This window comes from Punica granatum, chromosome 6 (genome assembly GCF_007655135.1).
Source record: "Punica granatum isolate Tunisia-2019 chromosome 6, ASM765513v2, whole genome shotgun sequence".
In the NCBI taxonomy this organism is placed as follows: Eukaryota; Viridiplantae; Streptophyta; class Magnoliopsida; order Myrtales; family Lythraceae; genus Punica; species Punica granatum.
Window position 1 is genome coordinate 17,045,543 of NC_045132.1, and position 17,802 is coordinate 17,063,344.

The 17,802-nt window shown below is 38.3% G+C and overlaps 2 protein-coding genes and 1 long non-coding RNA gene across 4 annotated transcripts; 2 read left to right on the forward strand and 1 right to left on the reverse strand.

Annotated features, from left to right (window-relative positions):
* Nucleotides 1-5,764: 5,764 nt before the first annotated feature.
* LOC116212066 lies at nt 5,765-7,504 on the reverse strand. The gene is made up of 4 exons (XR_004157806.1): nt 7,113-7,504; nt 6,777-6,874; nt 6,151-6,301; nt 5,765-6,003 (listed from the first exon to the last, which is right to left on the reverse strand). It is a non-coding gene; the product is annotated as an uncharacterized LOC116212066 (long non-coding RNA).
* Nucleotides 7,505-11,047: 3,543 nt separating this feature from the next.
* LOC116210908 (blue-light photoreceptor PHR2-like) lies at nt 11,048-13,937 on the forward strand. Its single transcript, XM_031545041.1, has 4 exons — nt 11,048-12,217; nt 12,735-12,946; nt 13,070-13,159; nt 13,588-13,937. The coding sequence occupies exons 1-4, from the start codon at nt 11,264-11,266 to the stop codon at nt 13,655-13,657; spliced, it is 1,326 nt and encodes a 441-aa protein (XP_031400901.1). The 5' UTR covers nt 11,048-11,263; the 3' UTR covers nt 13,658-13,937.
* An 860-nt stretch (nt 13,938-14,797) lies between these two features.
* LOC116210909 (putative S-adenosyl-L-methionine-dependent methyltransferase Mflv_0168) lies at nt 14,798-17,157 on the forward strand. 2 transcript variants are annotated; one of them, XM_031545042.1, is made up of 7 exons: nt 14,798-15,207; nt 15,542-15,693; nt 15,800-15,920; nt 16,174-16,298; nt 16,377-16,505; nt 16,595-16,759; nt 16,864-17,157. In XM_031545042.1, the coding sequence occupies exons 1-7, from the start codon at nt 15,021-15,023 to the stop codon at nt 16,933-16,935; spliced, it is 951 nt and encodes a 316-aa protein (XP_031400902.1). In that variant the 5' UTR covers nt 14,798-15,020; the 3' UTR covers nt 16,936-17,157. The 2 variants fall into 2 exon arrangements, with proteins under 2 accessions (XP_031400902.1, XP_031400903.1); XM_031545043.1 differs by having other exon boundaries at nt 15,073-15,207; nt 15,392-15,693.
* Nucleotides 17,158-17,802: the final 645 nt, after the last annotated feature.

Genomic DNA, 17,802 nt, shown 5'->3' on the forward strand with positions numbered 1-17,802 from the left:
AAGACTGTCGATGTTTATCTGCATCATGGAGGGAAGTTTGTTGAGGAACTCAAGGTGGGTTATGAGGGTGGTGATGTTTCAGCTTACCTTGGGATTGTGATTCTCTTCTCTCTCTGATCTTTGACCGTAGTCATTAATTATTTATTGCACAGGACAGTTCATCGACAAAGTTGAAACTCAAAAATTGAAACCATAGTGAAGGCAGACTAGTACATGCCGTTGGGTTTTTCATATGACTGAACTTACCATACAACACATATATGAGAATTAATGTATGTCATCGATATTATTGCTCCCTTAATTTTCTGGCATGAAATAATGCGATGCCGTGTCTGTGTATCGCAGTCGATCTATCGATTCTCTCCAATCTAATCCATTTAATCCTAAAATTAAATGATGTTTGTTACATCAGTTACATCCTAATGTTGATTATATCATCCTTTCCCCCTCCCTTTTTCCGCCCGTTTGAAGACGTTTCATCTTCTTCGTTTGCTCTCTCTCTCTCTCTATCTGTCTCTCTCTCTGTGCATTCTCTTTCTTCAAGTGCAAAGCGCATTCTCTCCAAGTTCTAGTGAGGTGATCATCAAGAGAAGCCTCAAACAAGCACTATGGAAGACGATAAGCAAAAGTTTGTCTGCATATCCAGGTAACTTTCATTGTCTCTGTCTCTGTCTCTGTGTTTCGGTGAAATGTGGATTTTAAAATGATTAGATTTTTTGGGAGTTTTGATCATCAGCGCACATCCTATCCATCCTAAAGTGTTGTTGGTCTGTCAGGATTTGGGTTCATGTTTTGATATTGCTGGGTTTGTGAAGTTGATAAATATGATATTTGGGTGGGTCGATCATGATGTAATGTGGTTAAATTTTCATGTCCTGGTGTATGTGTTGGTTATACATGTTAAAAATGATTTCTTTTCACAATGGCTTTATGAAAACACAAGAAAATCTTTGTTTTTTAGGGTTTACAAATTTGAATTTGTTCTATACAGTTTGCACATGTGGAAGACTGTCGATGTTTATCTGCATCATGGAGGGAAGTTTGTTGAGGAACTCAAGGTGGGTTATGAGGGTGGTGATGTTTCAGCTTACCTTGGGATTGTGATTCTCTTCTCTCTCTGATCTTTGACCGTAGTCATTAATTATTTACTGCACAGGACAGTTCATCGACAAAGTTGAAACTCAAAAATTGAAACCATAGTGAAGGCAGACTAGTACATGCCGTTGGGTTTTTCATATGACTGAACTTACCATACAACACATATATGAGAATTAATGTATGTCATCGATATTATTGCTCCCTTAATTTTCTGGCATGAAATAATGCGATGCCGTGTCTGTGTATCGCAGTCGATCTATCGATTCTCTCCAATCTAATCCATTTAATCCTAAAATTAAATGATGTTTGTTACATCAGTTACATCCTAATGTTGATTATATCATCCTTTCCCCCTCCCTTTTTCCGCCCGTTTGAAGACGTTTCATCTTCTTCGTTTGCTCTCTCTCTCTCTATCTGTCTCTCTCTCTGTGCATTCTCTTTCTTCAAGTGCAAAGCGCATTCTCTCCAAGTTCTAGTGAGGTGATCATCAAGAGAAGCCTCAAACAAGCACTATGGAAGACGATAAGCAAAAGTTTGTCTGCATATCCAGGTAACTTTCATTGTCTCTGTCTCTGTCTCTGTGTTTCGGTGAAATGTGGATTTTAAAATGATTAGATTTTTTGGGAGTTTTGATCATCAGCGCACATCCTATCCATCCTAAAGTGTTGTTGGTCTGTCAGGATTTGGGTTCATGTTTTGATATTGCTGGGTTTGTGAAGTTGATAAATATGATATTTGGGTGGGTCGATCATGATGTAATGTGGTTAAATTTTCATGTCCTGGTGTATGTGTTGGTTATACATGTTAAAAATGATTTCTTTTCACAATGGCTTTATGAAAACACAAGAAAATCTTTGTTTTTTAGGGTTTACAAATTTGAATTTGTTCTATACAGTTTGCACATGTGGAAGACTGTCGATGTTTATCTGCATCATGGAGGGAAGTTTGTTGAGGAACTCAAGGTGGGTTATGAGGGTGGTGATGTTACATCATAGGAAATGTAGATGTAGATACAATCACAGCTGTTGGAGTATGTCATTTGTTATCCGATGTCTATAGAACTGCACCCACTAGCTGCCATTACGGGAATCCTACATTTAAAACATTTGATTTGGCCATAAACAATTTCGAGTCTGACTTTGATACTAGTTACTTGATTAGTGCCTTGCATGATCATACTGAAGTCAACTTGTACTATGAGCATGGCCAAGTAGATGATCATTTACAACTCAATGAAGAAGAGATTAGGGAGTTGGAGAGGGTTGAGGCTGAGAGAATGGAGCTAGAAGCTAAACTGATGAGAAAGCAAGAAGAGATTGAAAGGATGGAGCAAGATGCTGCAGAGAAGAGGAGACGGGAAGAGGAGATAGAAAGGATGGGTTCTAAAGTAAGGGACTGGGATGAGGAAGATGATGACATGGAGTTTGAGCAGTCCACTCAGCCTGCTTTTGAGGAGATGCAATCTACCGCATATTTCCAACCTAAAGGACCTCCACCTAACTGAACTATAGATTGCACAAGCCTATCTTCCATATTTTGGGAACAATCAGTCCAAACAAAGCTTGGTTTAGTTATGTTTGCTCCAAAATGATATTGACTAGCACCATTTTGGGTTGGATACATGTTAGATTGTTAAAGATATTGCCTCAGATATTGCCTTTGTCTGTACCTTTTCTATAGCTATTTTTGGCAAAGTAACATGTACAATCTCTTGTAAAAACTTGTCTATAATATTAATATAGTCATTTTTGTAATTCCATTTCATTTTGCCAAGTTTTTTCCTTCATTCCATCTGCAATTCATCTGCTTAAATCCATCCAGTAGGCCAAGATGCCTTTGTTCTGTTGGGGGAAGGAGGCAGGAAAGTGAGAGTTAAGTTCACTTTGTTAAAAAATAGTGCATGGACTAAATTGATGTAGCAAATAGGCAAGAGTTTAGTTAGATTCGTTTACAAATAGCGCATGGATTAATTTTATGTAGTACCAAGACCAAATTGATGTAACAATTTACACCATTTAACACCGTCAGTATTAATACTTAATGACAGGACCAAATTGATGTGGCAAGACAAAAAATTGATGTTGCATTGGGACCTCATCGATGCAACCACCCTACACAAGGACCAAATTGATGCAACTGCAGCACTAATTGATGTAACTGCGCAAAGTTAGGGACTAAATTGATATCAACGAGCAACGTCAAGGACCAAATTGATGTAACCGACAAGTTAAGGATGAAATTGATGCAAAAGTCCAAAGTCAGGGACTAAATTGATGCAAAAGTACAAAGTCGATGACCAAATTGATGTAAATAATAAGTCGGGGACAAAATTGATGCAACGTGCGAAAGTCAGGGACGAATTGCCTATTTACTCAATATTTAAAAGAAATGAGTGTAAATTACACTGTTGACAAAAAATTTATTTTATTTGTAACACTTTGGTGCAAACTCTTTCAAATGTAACAATTCTCTACATATTTTTTTTCAAATCGTAACAATAAGCTACATTCTATCAATTTTTGGCTAAAGGCATTAATTTTCACTGAGGTAGTCGCTGACATGTAATGTTTGGAGGATATGGATCCTATATGGCGAACAAATGTGACATCTATAAATTTAAAACAAATAAATAAAAATAACTTAAAATAAAAATATTTATAAATTTCAAAAAAATAAAAAATCTCGACTGAGATCTCTCGGGGAAGGGGGTGGGTGCGCCCCCTCCGGCCACCACCCTCACGACGGAGGTCGCTGGTGTGGTCCCCACCCCCTTTCCCAATAATTTCTCTCTTTTCTTTTCTTTTTTTAAATTTTAGTTTTTTATTTTTATTTTTTGCATAATAAAAAAATGATATAATAACATTTCTATTTAATCTTATTTTTCAAATGTCAAATGTCAAATTTCTTTGTTTTATTTTAATATAATAATTTCTCTATTTCAAGTTCTTTATTTATATTTATTTTCTTATTTTTATTATAATTTCAGTTTTATTTTGATTATATTATTTTTTAGTAGTCTAGTTTTATATATATTTTGAATTTTATTTATTTTTAATATATTTTTAGTTTTTTATATCTATTATTTTTTTATTTGTATTTTATCTTATTTTTAATTTAAAATGACATGTCAGCGCCATGTAATTGCCACATAAATAATGCCATACATCAACTGCCACATTGGAAGCCACGTCAGCAATTATTGATGCTTGTAGCCCAAAATTGACGAAATGTAGCTGATTGTTACGATTTGAAAAAAATTGGTAGTGAATTGTTACATTTGAAATAGTTTGTATCATAGTATTACAAATGCAATAAAGTTTGTATCAACAGTGTAATTTACCCGAAGAAATGAATATGTGAGAACTAGAGACAATAATCATATTATTCGATGTAAAAGTTGAAAAACAATCGGAACAACCTTACAACATAAACTTATACCACCAAACTATACCGGAAACCTAAGGCAATTTAGAATAAGCCGATATCACTTGTCAAAATATCTCTCCATTTTGGTTTTCATCAAGTGAAAATTGTTACTCAAAATATACCAAACAAGAAGTCAATTTGACCATCAACAAATGGATTTTTCCTTTTAACCGACGGTTTTCTTCATCTACAGAATGAGAGAGGCCTCCATCGCAGCAACGTCGGTCGAGTTGTTACTTATCGACATCTCATTCATAAAATCGGTTTCAGCCCTATTCTCGGAGCCATTTTCCTTAGAATATTCTTGGAAGAAATCTTCAACCTTTTCTGGTTCTTCTTCAATGTTAGGTTCTTCGTCACTTGAGATATAAAGGGGTTTAGAAAATTTGGATAACGATCCATACTTCAAATTTGTGAAAAATACCTGCGACCAAATATTCAAAATATGTTGGTACTACATACCGTAAGGAAAAGACAAAGGCAAGGTATAGCAAGTAAATGCTTAAATCAAGGAAAACTCCTCCCAAAAACCGAGTGAAATGTTGATATGGCAATGTATAAAAAATATTGGGACGACCTTCTGCCTTGTTTTTCGTTTATGGCATTTCACATGTGACTTCGCCATGAAAAACCACGCTAATAGTAATGCTTTTCTAAATAATTATAAAATTTACTATTCATATGTGATCAACAATCAACAAAGAATCAAAAGAAAGAGCAAGTTTGCAATGCATTAATTGAGAAGACGCTGATCGACCAAAAAAAAGAGAGAAGACAACCCTTTCGACCATGAAGTTTAAATTTACTGTCATAAAAGAAAGGTAGCAGATATATTATCCTAACAAAACCAAGTATAAACAACCATTATCGAAGAATACAAGACCCCCAACATGGCTTAGTTATTTTCGCAAATTGTTTGTGTACGTTAAATGGGACTTTCACGTACTAATTAAATAGATGGCAGGACGGTTGCAGAGATGATCATTGATGAATAAATGTATGTATTTTGTAAGAATTTACATGGAAAACTCGAGAATAGATCAGTGCGCAATAAGAAGTTCGACCACATGTAATAATTACCGGTATTTGGAGACCGTCAATCTTTGGAGACAAAAATATGGAAGGAATGGAAGGACAAAAATATAGAGAATTATATGAAGCCAATATCAGTAAAAATATGGAAAGAATGGAAGGACAAAAATATAGAGAATTATATGAAGCCAATATGGAAGGACAAAAATAAAGAGACAAAAATATATGAAGCCAATATCAGTAAAAATGGAAGGACTCGTGACTTCATTTGTATCATTGAACTCTTCCTCAAGCCCTTTATCCCTTCCTCGGTGATAACAACATTATAGAGAATTAGGCATTAAAATGTGCTCTATCCACCTGATCTGTTGACCTTATCAGCCAAGACAGTCTTGGCCCCAGCTCCACAAAACTTTAAAGATAGGCTGAACCTTGATTATAATAGGACTGCACAATCATAGTAGACCATGTAATTCAATGCACTCAAAAGTGCTCAGCAGAATGTGTAAGCAAGCAAATAGGGAGATCAACTAAAAGGACTAGTCATATTTAGTTTATAAATGATTTCACATAAGAAAAGAACTATATAGGTACCTTGTGCATCGAAGAAACCGTTGTGACAGGCTTTGCTCTTCAACTCTAAGTGCTTGGTGTAGTTGATGCTCCATCTCTTTAGTCTCCCATTTCTCACTCTAGTGAACTGGCAGGTTGATATCATCACTGAAAATTGGCTCCAAAGGCTAGTCTATATAATCAATATAAGATTTTTATTAGTAGGTAAGGTATAATAATGAAATAACATATGTGTTTTGCTCCATTTAAAAATGGACAGTGGATTCTATTATAAATATCTGTTCGAGTATGTAGGACACCACTATCATTTTCTCCAACATGACCAGACGAAAGGCAAAAGCAAAGTCCAACTCAGTTCTGCTAGGTAATTCTAATTAATCAACCCGAATAGCTACCATGCAGTCCAGATGCATATGCATGAAAGGGAAATGCGGCAAACACCTAGTGGGCTCATTGGTATGGGAGACTCCTTACAAATTGCAAGGGCAACAGAACATAAAACAGGCATCACAACTCTTTAATAGATCACTAAAGCACAAAAGGGTGGCATATTGGCAGAACCAGTCTATAAATCAAAATTTACAACGCCAATATAAATTACAGGGAGGAATGTTATTTCATCCTTAGGAGGGATGGATGTTATTTACTTTGACAAGTTTTCAATTTCAAATATTGGACAGTGAAGTCTGCTGCCATGATAATCGTAGTAAGTCAAATGGCGGTGATCAGCATTGCTTGGCCGTGCCTGTGGAATGGAAAGGCATACAGTTTAGAACCGCTGGCAGATAGAGGGAGGGGAGAGAACCTTTACAATCTATATATAATATATAGTTGCTAACATTAGACAAAAACAAATGTGGAAATAGCAATAGGACATGATCTTTCAATCAAAGCATTGCATAGTTTGATGAATGAACGGTTGATGAAGATGATGAATTGATTAGACGAATGAATGCAGGAAGTATATATAGAGAGAGACAGACCTGATAAGGTTGATTGGGCAACGCTGTGAAGGCCCTAAAGTTGGCGCCTTTCTGAAAAGAGTTGTTTGAAAACTGCTGACCACATCCTCCCCAATCCGACCAAGCTATGAAGGCCCTGAAGATGGTGCCTTCTGGAAGTTGGCTGAAAACTGCTTGCCACAACTCTCCAATCCTGCCAACATGAGAAAGACAGAAATCACAATTTCTTGATGCGTTATTTATCAATTACATGCATCTGTCATTGCATCGTTTTTGCTTTCCCCTCCAACTCATTCATCAAGAAGTCGTTGGCGGAAGAAATTATCCTTGATAAAAGACAGTTTTTTGTTCTTTTTATAAGTGCACGACCGATAATTACTTTTATAAGAGGGCCAATCCAAATTAAATTTTTCTTCGAAAAGGTATAATTGGAGTCCCTTTGTGCTGTAGAAGGTATAATTGGAATCTCTAGATGGGAAAATACATGCAAGTTAACATTACAAGCATGGCAAAAAAGAATAGGGACAGTAGGCATGATAGGCTATGGTACAAACAGATAATCATGCAGACAAATGGAATAGGCAGCATTGACATGGGGAATTTTGTACTAAACTGAAGGGAAAACGACGTCAAGCAAGAAATCCAATTAACAAAGTGAAAAGAAAAAATGATAATAAAATAGTGGGCAGCATTATATCAGATGGAAGATATCAGTGAGGGGTGGCGGGAAAGAGCAAAATGGATGTTCTGTACAACGGAAGGAGAGAAGCAAAAGGAGACGGTCAGGGGGAGGAATGAGCGAAGCGTAAACGCAGGAAGGAGAACTAACGGTAACGAGCGTGAAGTGGCAAACGACGGCTATATCCGTAGAGTAACACCGAGGAGAAGGCTTACTACTGCCCCCTTGGCACCTAAGGCATACATATGTTTCTAGTAGGAACCTAGATTCACTTTTTATAATATTTGTGAAATAATATACAATTTTTTTAAAAAAATGAACTAAATTAATTGTTGTTGAATTTAGATTTTTTTTTTGATAGAAAAGAAAGAGAAGTTGGCGAGAGAGATGGGAGAAAGATAGAAATTGGTGGTTAGAATTACTATTTTATCCTTTTAACTTCCTTCCAATTTAAAGGCTTTTTATTTTTTACTAGTACTTTACGAAGGGCATTTCAGGGAGAAGGAAAGGTACACTAACTGTTTTTCTTCTCCCTTTATAATATAACAGTATAGATGATAAATTAATTGCAATAAAAAATTTAAATTGATTAGAGGTAGTATAAATGCTCATTAATTTTTAAAAAAAATCAAGGTTAAATATTGATTTCATGTGTTATCTAAATAAACGGATAATTTTCACCTATTCATTTTGATGATTCCACACGTAGTGCGAGTACAACTCTAGTTTTAATTTAATTTCAAAAATATTATTTTTCCTTACAAATTAAAATTTTAATTTAATTTTAGGACACTTGACATGTACTAAACAATTTTTTTTTGTTACACAGGAGATTCAAGGTCTAGTACAATGAACATATATCAAATATTTGATTAGGATATTATATATCTTAATATCATACTAATAAATTAAATCTCTTGTTCATAGAAGACATGTGCCACTCTCATGATTTTTTCATCTATATTTTTTTGTCATTATTTGCCATAAATAAATATAAAAAAATGGAGATAAGTTTTTTCCCTTTCTTTTCAAAAATAAATTAAAACATTTTCTTTTTTCCTTTTCCCTTTTTAAAAAAAATTTCAATTTTTATTTTTATTAAATTTTAGTAAATAAATATTTTTCCGCGATGTGTATCATTTAATATTCGGAAATATACTGTATCCGACTAATTTAGGTTCGATTGACTTCGACCCACTAAGGGATAAACCTCTCCTGATTTCGAATATTCTCCAATCACAAGATTTCAACCTATGTCATACCTAAGAATAATAATCACCAACTCACCTAAAATCAACCAATTTAAATAGTCTCTTTTAATCAGTGATTCTTCTTTCTTTTTTTTTTTCACTTGATATTTGAAAGCCCTCTAAGTCCAATTAAGAGTAATCTTAATTTGTTTAAATTCATTTATCACTTTTTCTCTTCCTTCCATGTAAAAACTATTTAATCATTACTTTTTTAATATAATTTATGATAATTCACGATCATGATTTGATCATTATGGCAAGGCTAGTTATTTGGGGAAAAAAAATAGCTTCCTCCTCAAATTATTATCTAAATATACCTATTGTGTACAAGTCTTTTTCATTTTTTGACGGCTACTATATGTATACAAATAATGTCACTATGAGATTCTTCAGTATCACCACGTAGAGTTTGCCAATAAATTGCTAGTTCTTTTCTGTCAAGGGTTCATCGGCGCCGATGATGGCAGACCGGTAGAGAGCATTCGATCGGTAATTGCTGATAAAACATCTCAAGAATGGAGATAGAAGTGATCATAGAGGGCTAATAAATTCATGGGGTTTATCCTGTTAGGCAACTAACGTCTCATCTTGCCAACCGAAATTAGAGCAGCCCAAGAAATTTAGATAGTCAATGCCTTTATATTCTATTCTATTTCTTGGAAATAAAGCTCCACCAATTTTTTTCTGTTATATATTATGTCGCTGGAATTCCATTCTTGAATGGGCGGAGCACCAAATTTATATTTTCCCCCCTTCTGATTCTCGTCTTGCTTAGCTAATTATATGGACAATTGTGAAATGAGATTTAATAATCGCAGTCTGTACCCACACCTTTTCGGAATTAAGAGGCTCTGGTTTCAAATCTTATTACCATATTTTCTGCTAAACCTTTGGACAAAAATATAGGGACAAATTTCTGTTTGACAAAAAAGAAAAAGTTTCTGGATTTCCCCACCATGAAATAGTTCATTTTAACAATTCACATTTTTAAAATAAAAAGGGGACTATTACTTACTGCTAGAGCTAGCATGCAACTTTCGGGTGCTATAGTTTGTTATCCTTTTTAATATCTGAGGGATTCTATCGACAAACTTGAAATAAAATCTCTTCTATAATAGGAAAAAAAAAAGCTAAATATAACTGGGAAAAAAAAGAAGAAGAAGAAGAAAAAGTCTCTTCAAGCATTCAACTAATGCTTGGAGTTTGGTACCAACAACATATTTGTGACAATAAGACAGCACCCCGTTCACATCGACATGGAGATACCGAATGCCTCGGGACACAATCCCATCCGAAATATATATTTGAACCTGTATTTTACCTTTCTGCAAATCATGAGCCTATCTATTCCGGGATCTGAACACAGCTAATTAACTAAGCATGGTATATGCATTACCTTAGAAAAATAAATCCTTCATATTTTCTACATAAACAAGGCCCACGAATATAATACAAAAATAGATAAACCAAAATACAAGGATGTGGTATCGTTTAACACTTCAACCCACTTTTTCTCGGATAAAGTTAACGGAACACATCTTATAGAAAGAATTTAATGGAACACCGGAAATTTTACTGGCCACCACAGATCTCTGATTCCAAATTGTGAGAAATTATGATCCTACTTAAAATGTTGAGGTGATAATAAGCCAAAAAATTATTGAAATTAGCAATAATTATGATATTTGCCCATATGATTAACGCTAATTTACTAATTTTTGACATTTTAATTGATTTTTTTCTCATAAAATGTGACTAGGTAGGAGTTGGTGTTTTGATTTGTGCCCCTTTCTTAAGCCTTCTTCCTCCTCAGTTTCCTCTTATTATTATACGATGAATATAGTCTGAGCAGTTGACACACTGTTCATTCCCACCAACCCAAACCGAAGACAGTAAATCCCCAAAACACCCCCCTACCAGAATAAAGCCTTTGAGGTGACCCCTCTCTCCCCTTCGCCATGGCAATGGAGATTCTTGAAAGTTCAGTGTGTAGAAGAAGCAGCAGAATTGTTAGGTGTGGTCACTGGTCAGACAGGTTGAACCGGTGAGAGCAAAGAAGGACAGAGAGAGAGACACACACACACACACACAACAGAACATCTCCTCTTCCTCGTCGGAAGACAAACCACCCACCACTTTAAATCCCCCTCAAAACCAACATTGTTTAACTTGCAGAATCCTCAATCCCATCGAACGACCGCCGAGCAAGAAGAAGCCGGAGAAAGTGCATTTCTTGATTACCGATGGAGCCCGCCACCCAATTCGCTGAAATCCCAGAGGCCAACGCCGCCGAGGAGCAGCAGAACCCGCTGGCCATGGCCCCCTTCGCCACCGCCTCCCTCTCCTTCTCATTGCCGACCGCCCTCCCCACCACCCACTTCTTCCAGCAGCCCAAGATCTCCGCCCTCTTCTCCGGCCAGCCCGCTAAGGCCAAGGTCCCCACCCAGGCCTCCTCCCTCGCCCACCTCTCCCTCTCCACCGCCGTCCCCATCCCCAGCAAGATTTCCTTCAAGTCCACCATCTCCGCCAACCCCCTCCAGAGCCCACTCTCCCTCGGCCCCCACCGCCCCCTCGACCCCAACAACGGCGCCGGCCTCCGCAAATGCTCCATCGTCCTCTTCCGCGCCGACCTCCGCGTCCACGACAATGAGTGCCTCAACGCGGCCAACAACGAGTCCATGTCCGTCCTCCCCGTCTTTTGCTTCGACCCCCGGGACTACGGCAAGTCCCCCTCCAGCGGGAAGGGCCCGTTCCAGGCCTCGTTCATGCTCGAGTCCGTCGCGGACCTCCGGAACAGCCTCCGCTCTCGCGGGTCCGACCTCGTCGTACGCATGGGCCGCCTCGAGGAGGTCCTCCCCGAGATGGCCAAGGCCGTCGGGGCCGATGCCGTGTACGTCAACAGGGAGGTGTCCAAGGACGCGGTGAAGTCCGAGGAGAGGATCGAGGCGGCCATGAAGGAGGAAGGAGTCGAGGTGAAGTACTTCTGGGGCAGCACCCTGTTCCATGTCGACGACCTGCCCTTCAAGCTCGAGGACATGCCCTCGAACTATGGCGGGTTCCGGGAGAAGGTTCAGGGCTTGGAGGTGAGGAAGACCATGGCTGCTTTGGACCAGTTGAAGGGCTTGCCCAAGAGGGGCGACGTCGAGCTCGGCGAGATGCCTTCTTTGGCCGATTTGGGTGTTAACCCGATTGCTCAGGTATATGTTTCTTCTTGCTCCAGCTTTCTTCGCCAATCTTTTGTTTCGACGCTGTTTCTCTTGTTGATTTATGGCCTTCCGATTGTTTATAATGCAATGCTGCTTGGTCATTGAATTGTTTTGTAATTTATTCTTTCTGGACTAATCAGAAACTTTTTAAAAGCCAAAAGTTTCGAGTCGTGTGTGCTCGATAAATGGCATCGAGCTGTTGTTCTTCATAGAAATGCTGGGGATCTTAGTGACAGATTTAACGTTTGTCTAATGCCTTGTGTACTAGAACAATCGCGTCACATGTCTCGATGTTTAACTTCAGCCATTTGCAAGCATTCTGACCTAAATGAGTTATGCTGTCCAGTAGACGTGTTGAGTACAGAAGATGCAGTACAGATTTGCTGTTTAAAACTAAATCATCGTGCACGTGGCATTAAAGTTCGTAAATCATGGATAAAACCTTGTAATAAACCGTGTTATGCCTATCTGGCGATTATGGCGTCATTGTGGTTTTTTGAACACGCAGGAGGGCAAGGCGGCTTCTATGCTTGGAGGAGAGAGCGAAGCCCTGCAGAGGATCAAGAAATTCGCAGCTGAGTGCCAGCAGCAGCCCAACAAGGGTACCAGCAGTGACAACATCTACGGTGCAAACTTCTCCAGCAAGATCGCTCCATGGCTCACAAATGGGTGCATCTCCCCGAGGACCATGTTTGATGAGCTCAAGAAGACTGCTTCCAAGTAAGCATTGTTCTGAATTCATTTTAGCTACATTTCATTGCATAGTTAAATTTAAATTTCCATTTCTTCTAGTGCATTGTTTGGAAGAGGAGATCTTACTTTTTGGATGGGTTTCGTGAACAGTGCAATCTCTGCTGCTATTAAGCCGAATGATGGCGGTGATGGTGGATCCAACTGGTTGATGAATGAATTCTTGTGGAGGGATTTCTTCAGGTAATTTAATGAACTATCCTATCTTTTGGTTTAGTTATACCAGTACTTTAGGTGGTTTGCAAGCCCGAGTTTCCCAACAATAACTTGCAGTGGTAAACAAATTTTGTAGGATAGAAAAGTTGTGAAGGAAAGACTGCCTATACTTTCATAGCATGCCAAAATCGGGTGGCACTTAAAGCTCCATTATTGCTTGGGCTGTGCTAATTCCATTCAGACTTTCTTATCGGCCCCAGCTAGCGGAAACATGCTATAGCATTGACAATAGATTCGGATTCTGTTTCTTTCTATTTTTCAGAAAATTGTTACGGATTATTGAAATGTCTCTTGGTCTAATAGAAAGTGGTAAAAGCAAATGTCACTTTGGGTTCGGTTTTTGTATGGGAGTTCCTACTGACTGGATGGCTGCGGTTTTGCTGATTGCCTTGCAGATTCGTCGCCAAGAAGTACAGTTCCCCAGTCGGTGCTCCAACCCCAGTGGGCGCAGGAGCTCTGGCTTGAGATTAGGATATGTAGCATTTCATCAGCCGTGGCGAAGACATCTTCAGGATCGGTTTCCTCCATTGGTTAATTTATGAAATCGTAAAGTCTGTAGCTCCACGGAGGTTTGAGTACTAGGGAGGTTTCTACAGGAGAAGCGGGGGGTCGATGGATTGATGGGGTTGGTCTTTGTTTTGTGTCTTTTATCTTATGGGTGCCAGAATAAACATGGTGAATGCAAACAATGGGAATGAAAGCATTTCGTTATATTTCTATAGAAATTGGCTTACTGTTTGGCAAATCTTGTCTCTCTTCTGGTTCTACCCCTTTCCCTGTCTGCTTCAATTGATAAACAGAACCTGTCTGGTTATTGATCATTTGTCTGAAAATTATCGGTACGGAAACGAATCTGAAGTTCACGGTCAAGAAGGTTGCCCGAGGGAGGAAAAGAAAAATTGAGATTATAGGGATTCATAAAATTACCCTCTTAACTTTCCCTAATTTAGTGATCGTTAATTAATCATAATATTTTTTTTAAGGGACATTTTTGAGAGAAGAAAAGTTAGACATATTATTTTCTTTCTCCTTTTTTTAATAGTAAGTAAAGTACAAATAATACGTTGTTACCTATAAAAGAAAAAAAATGATATGCTGGTTAAAAAAAACAAAAACTTAATTTTTATTATCATTAATTTCCCTAAGATGAATGTGTAATGCAATTATCTTGTCATCAGTTTATAGGCCGAGAGGAATCCAATTTGAAAGTTGGCTTGATCGTGTTCACAAGATACTATTAAGGAGTTTTGAACCCCCACACTATGTGTAAAACCTACTTATTGAAAGTTTAAAACCATATTCTTGCGGTTTCGTATCACAATTATTTAACATATGCTTAAACCCAACTCATGAAAAAATCACCGGACCATCTAGTTTGATTTGAGTGGACTTATTATGGGATAAATCTCTTTTAACCTGAACTTTTTCCATTCAAAAGACTCGATATTAAGAGATTATTTAAGGAGAACAAATGATGAATCAAGAAATATGAGTGATTAGATGATAATAAGTTTCTAATTATTATAAATTTTTGGGTAGGTATTAGCAATAATTATTAGTGTATATATTATATATATATATATATATCATTAATATTTGACAGCCACAAGCGCTTAACATGGCAGCTAATCTCGAAGAGCCGAGAAGCCGTTAAGGATCCGTTCTTTTCTGTTGAAACAGTTGAACGAGTGCCGTGCGCTGCAGACCCTCGCACTCCGCTCCGCTCCACTCCACTCCATCATCTTCTTCTTCTTTCTCCTCCTTCCATTCGTAGAACTTCCTCCGGGACCTGTGAGATCTCTCTCACTGCGTTTCTCCGTGCACAGCGATGGAGTCCCTCGCGAGGTTTGTTAGCTCACCGGCGAGTCTTGTCCCACGCCATTCATTGTTCTGCGCCCCGAAGAGGGCAAGACGCGGCGACATGTTGAGGGCGAGGCTGAGCAACGAGAATGACCTGTTGTTCGACTCTGCAATTACTGCCGCTTCTCTTCGCTTCCAAGAGACCAATCGACCCGGTAGGCCGAAAACCGCTCTTTGCTTCCCCTGACTTGGTTCAGGCATTTCGTCAAACAGATTCATGTCTCGAAGGGATCCCTTTCTTCTATAGTGTATTTGGATTGTTATCTTGGTCGTGGTGTTTTAAAGAATCCCGAATGCTTGCGATGATCGAGATCTTTCTCTGCGTCTTGATTGAGTCAGGTGCCCGATGCTGAGATTAAGAATTCTTCCATGAGATTGCAGTATTGAGGATGCCTTGCTTGTTTCATGTGAATCCGCTCATTTTCAATATAGGAAAAGAAATAGAATTGCCTGGAGCTTGTACTAATGGTCTGAATTCGATATCTTTAGAGCCCCTTCTGCTAGACCCTTACGCCGGTTGCTTCGTGACTTTCGATTTCGATATGAAAGCGAAGAAACAGACCCCCCATTACTGTCTTTCAACTCGATATATCGATGACAAGTTGCTTAGCACAGTCAGCCACATCGATGGCCTGAAGCAGGTAAATCTGCTCGCCCAGTTTAAATAGCTCAGCTTTGAGACTTCGGATGTTGTGAATCCGCTCTCAGTTGATCGGACTACTACAGCTTTTAACTGATCTCTTGCAGGTTGTTTTGTTAACAGATGGCATGGATACTCGGCCTTATAGGCTTAAGTGGCCATACTTGACCGTTATGTTCGACATATCTCCCGATAGAGTGTTCAAAGTCGCAACTCAGAATCTCAAAGGTCCTCATTCTTGTAGTTTTGGTTCTAGTTATCACTTTCTTTTATGGACGAGCGAATAATTCATTAAGTACAATCGAAAATGGTAAACTGTACGAACAAGCAAGACAGCAAGGAGATCCCTAGTCACCATTTGTTTTGCAGAAATTTACATATCATTTCGCATGCGGCTGCTGAATATTCTACTACTTGCTCAATTTTGTTCATATACATACTGGTATTTGTTCTCACAGTATATACTATGTGAAACTGTTAGATGCTGGGGCCAAGGTTCCAGAGACTTGTGTTTTCCTCCACATTCCATCGGAACCGTCCAAGATACTGGAGGCTTTGACTGCGAAAGGCTTCAATGGGAACCGCCCGAGTATCTGGGCCATTCAGGTTATTACATATTCATTGAACTAAGTCGCTTCAAATTCTAATTATTGCCAGATGAGTTTATGGATATGTGCTTTACAGGGATTTCCTGTGATGACTTTGGCAAATTTCGAGGAGATTTTGTATCTTGTTGGTAGTATGGCCATGGAAGGAAGCTACTTCTTGGGTGAATTGCCTGCTTGGTTGGTTGAAACTGAAATAGGAAAGAAGGTCTCTGTTTGCTGCAGTAATCTAAATTAACTCTCAGTTCGCATTCAGTTGGAGATATTAACACTGATTGCACTTTGATGACTGCTCAGCCGGATCTAAACAGCTGGATGGACCAGCTTTTCATGAGCAATGGTTTTAAGGTCAAGATCATCAACCATGCCGAGATTGCAAAGAACTATGGCAAGCAACCAGTGTCGGAAGACTACGGGAATGTATTATTCATAGCAGAACAGTTGAGGTTATCTGATGATCAGGTTAGACGGCTTTTCTCGTCCAAAGATAAATTTGCCAAGTTAACTCTGCCTCTTTCCCATACTGTCTTCCAATTTTTTCTAATAATTGTGCAAATGGACATTAGATGGAGACGTGGAGGAGAACATCAGAGAGAATTGAGGAGGACGGCGATGAAGATGGATTCGAGGAACTGTAGAAGGCAAATGGGAAATCAATTCTCTTCTGCTGACTCATATTGGTCGGGAGACGCCTCTTTTCGTGCTTTTAGTCTCTCATCTCATTAGTAACATCGAGTATTTAGGGGGACCATATTATATACCTTATACGGAGCTCGCAAGTGTGAATATTATTCGAGTACCTGCATAATGTGAATACTTCTTACAAGCTGGGAATCGAAAGGTCGAAATTAGTTTCGGTCTCGGTGTTTTGGCTGTTACTCCTCTTGAAGCTTGCTGAACTTCAAAAGGCCTGCTTGTTCTAAATCAAACTATATGATGCTGATAATATGAAGGCATGCACTCAGCTTCTTGCCTATGTCAAACCCCATGGTCGCGTAACAAAATTAAGCCAAAAATAAATGGGTTCGACTCGGTTTGGTACAATTATTACGACTCAAACATTCAATGGACGTCCATTTTATTTATTAATTACTTTAGTGGATTTATTTTAAGCTATTCCAGTTCTTATATCTATAGAAAAATAATTTTAATTAAAGCTATTCGGTTCAGTAAACCGTGGTTAACTGAATTGAATATAGTAAGTGATTGACCGGACTACTTTTTTGGCTAAAAAAAATTCGTATTTGAAATAATATCGGTCCTTGGAAAAAAAAAATTAATATCGGTTTGAGAGGTTCGGTTTTAGTGGATTCGATTTGTTTTGGCGGTTTGGCTGGAGACCGATTGGAGCAAAGAGAATCGCATATTCGCAAATATGATATGGCGTACTAAATGAGGCCTTAATACATTTGATGCTTGTATAAGGTTCTCTTATGGATTGATTTCTTCAGTTGACATAAGTTCCTTATGGAAGACAGAAAAAAGGGAAAAGGCAAAGCAAATTT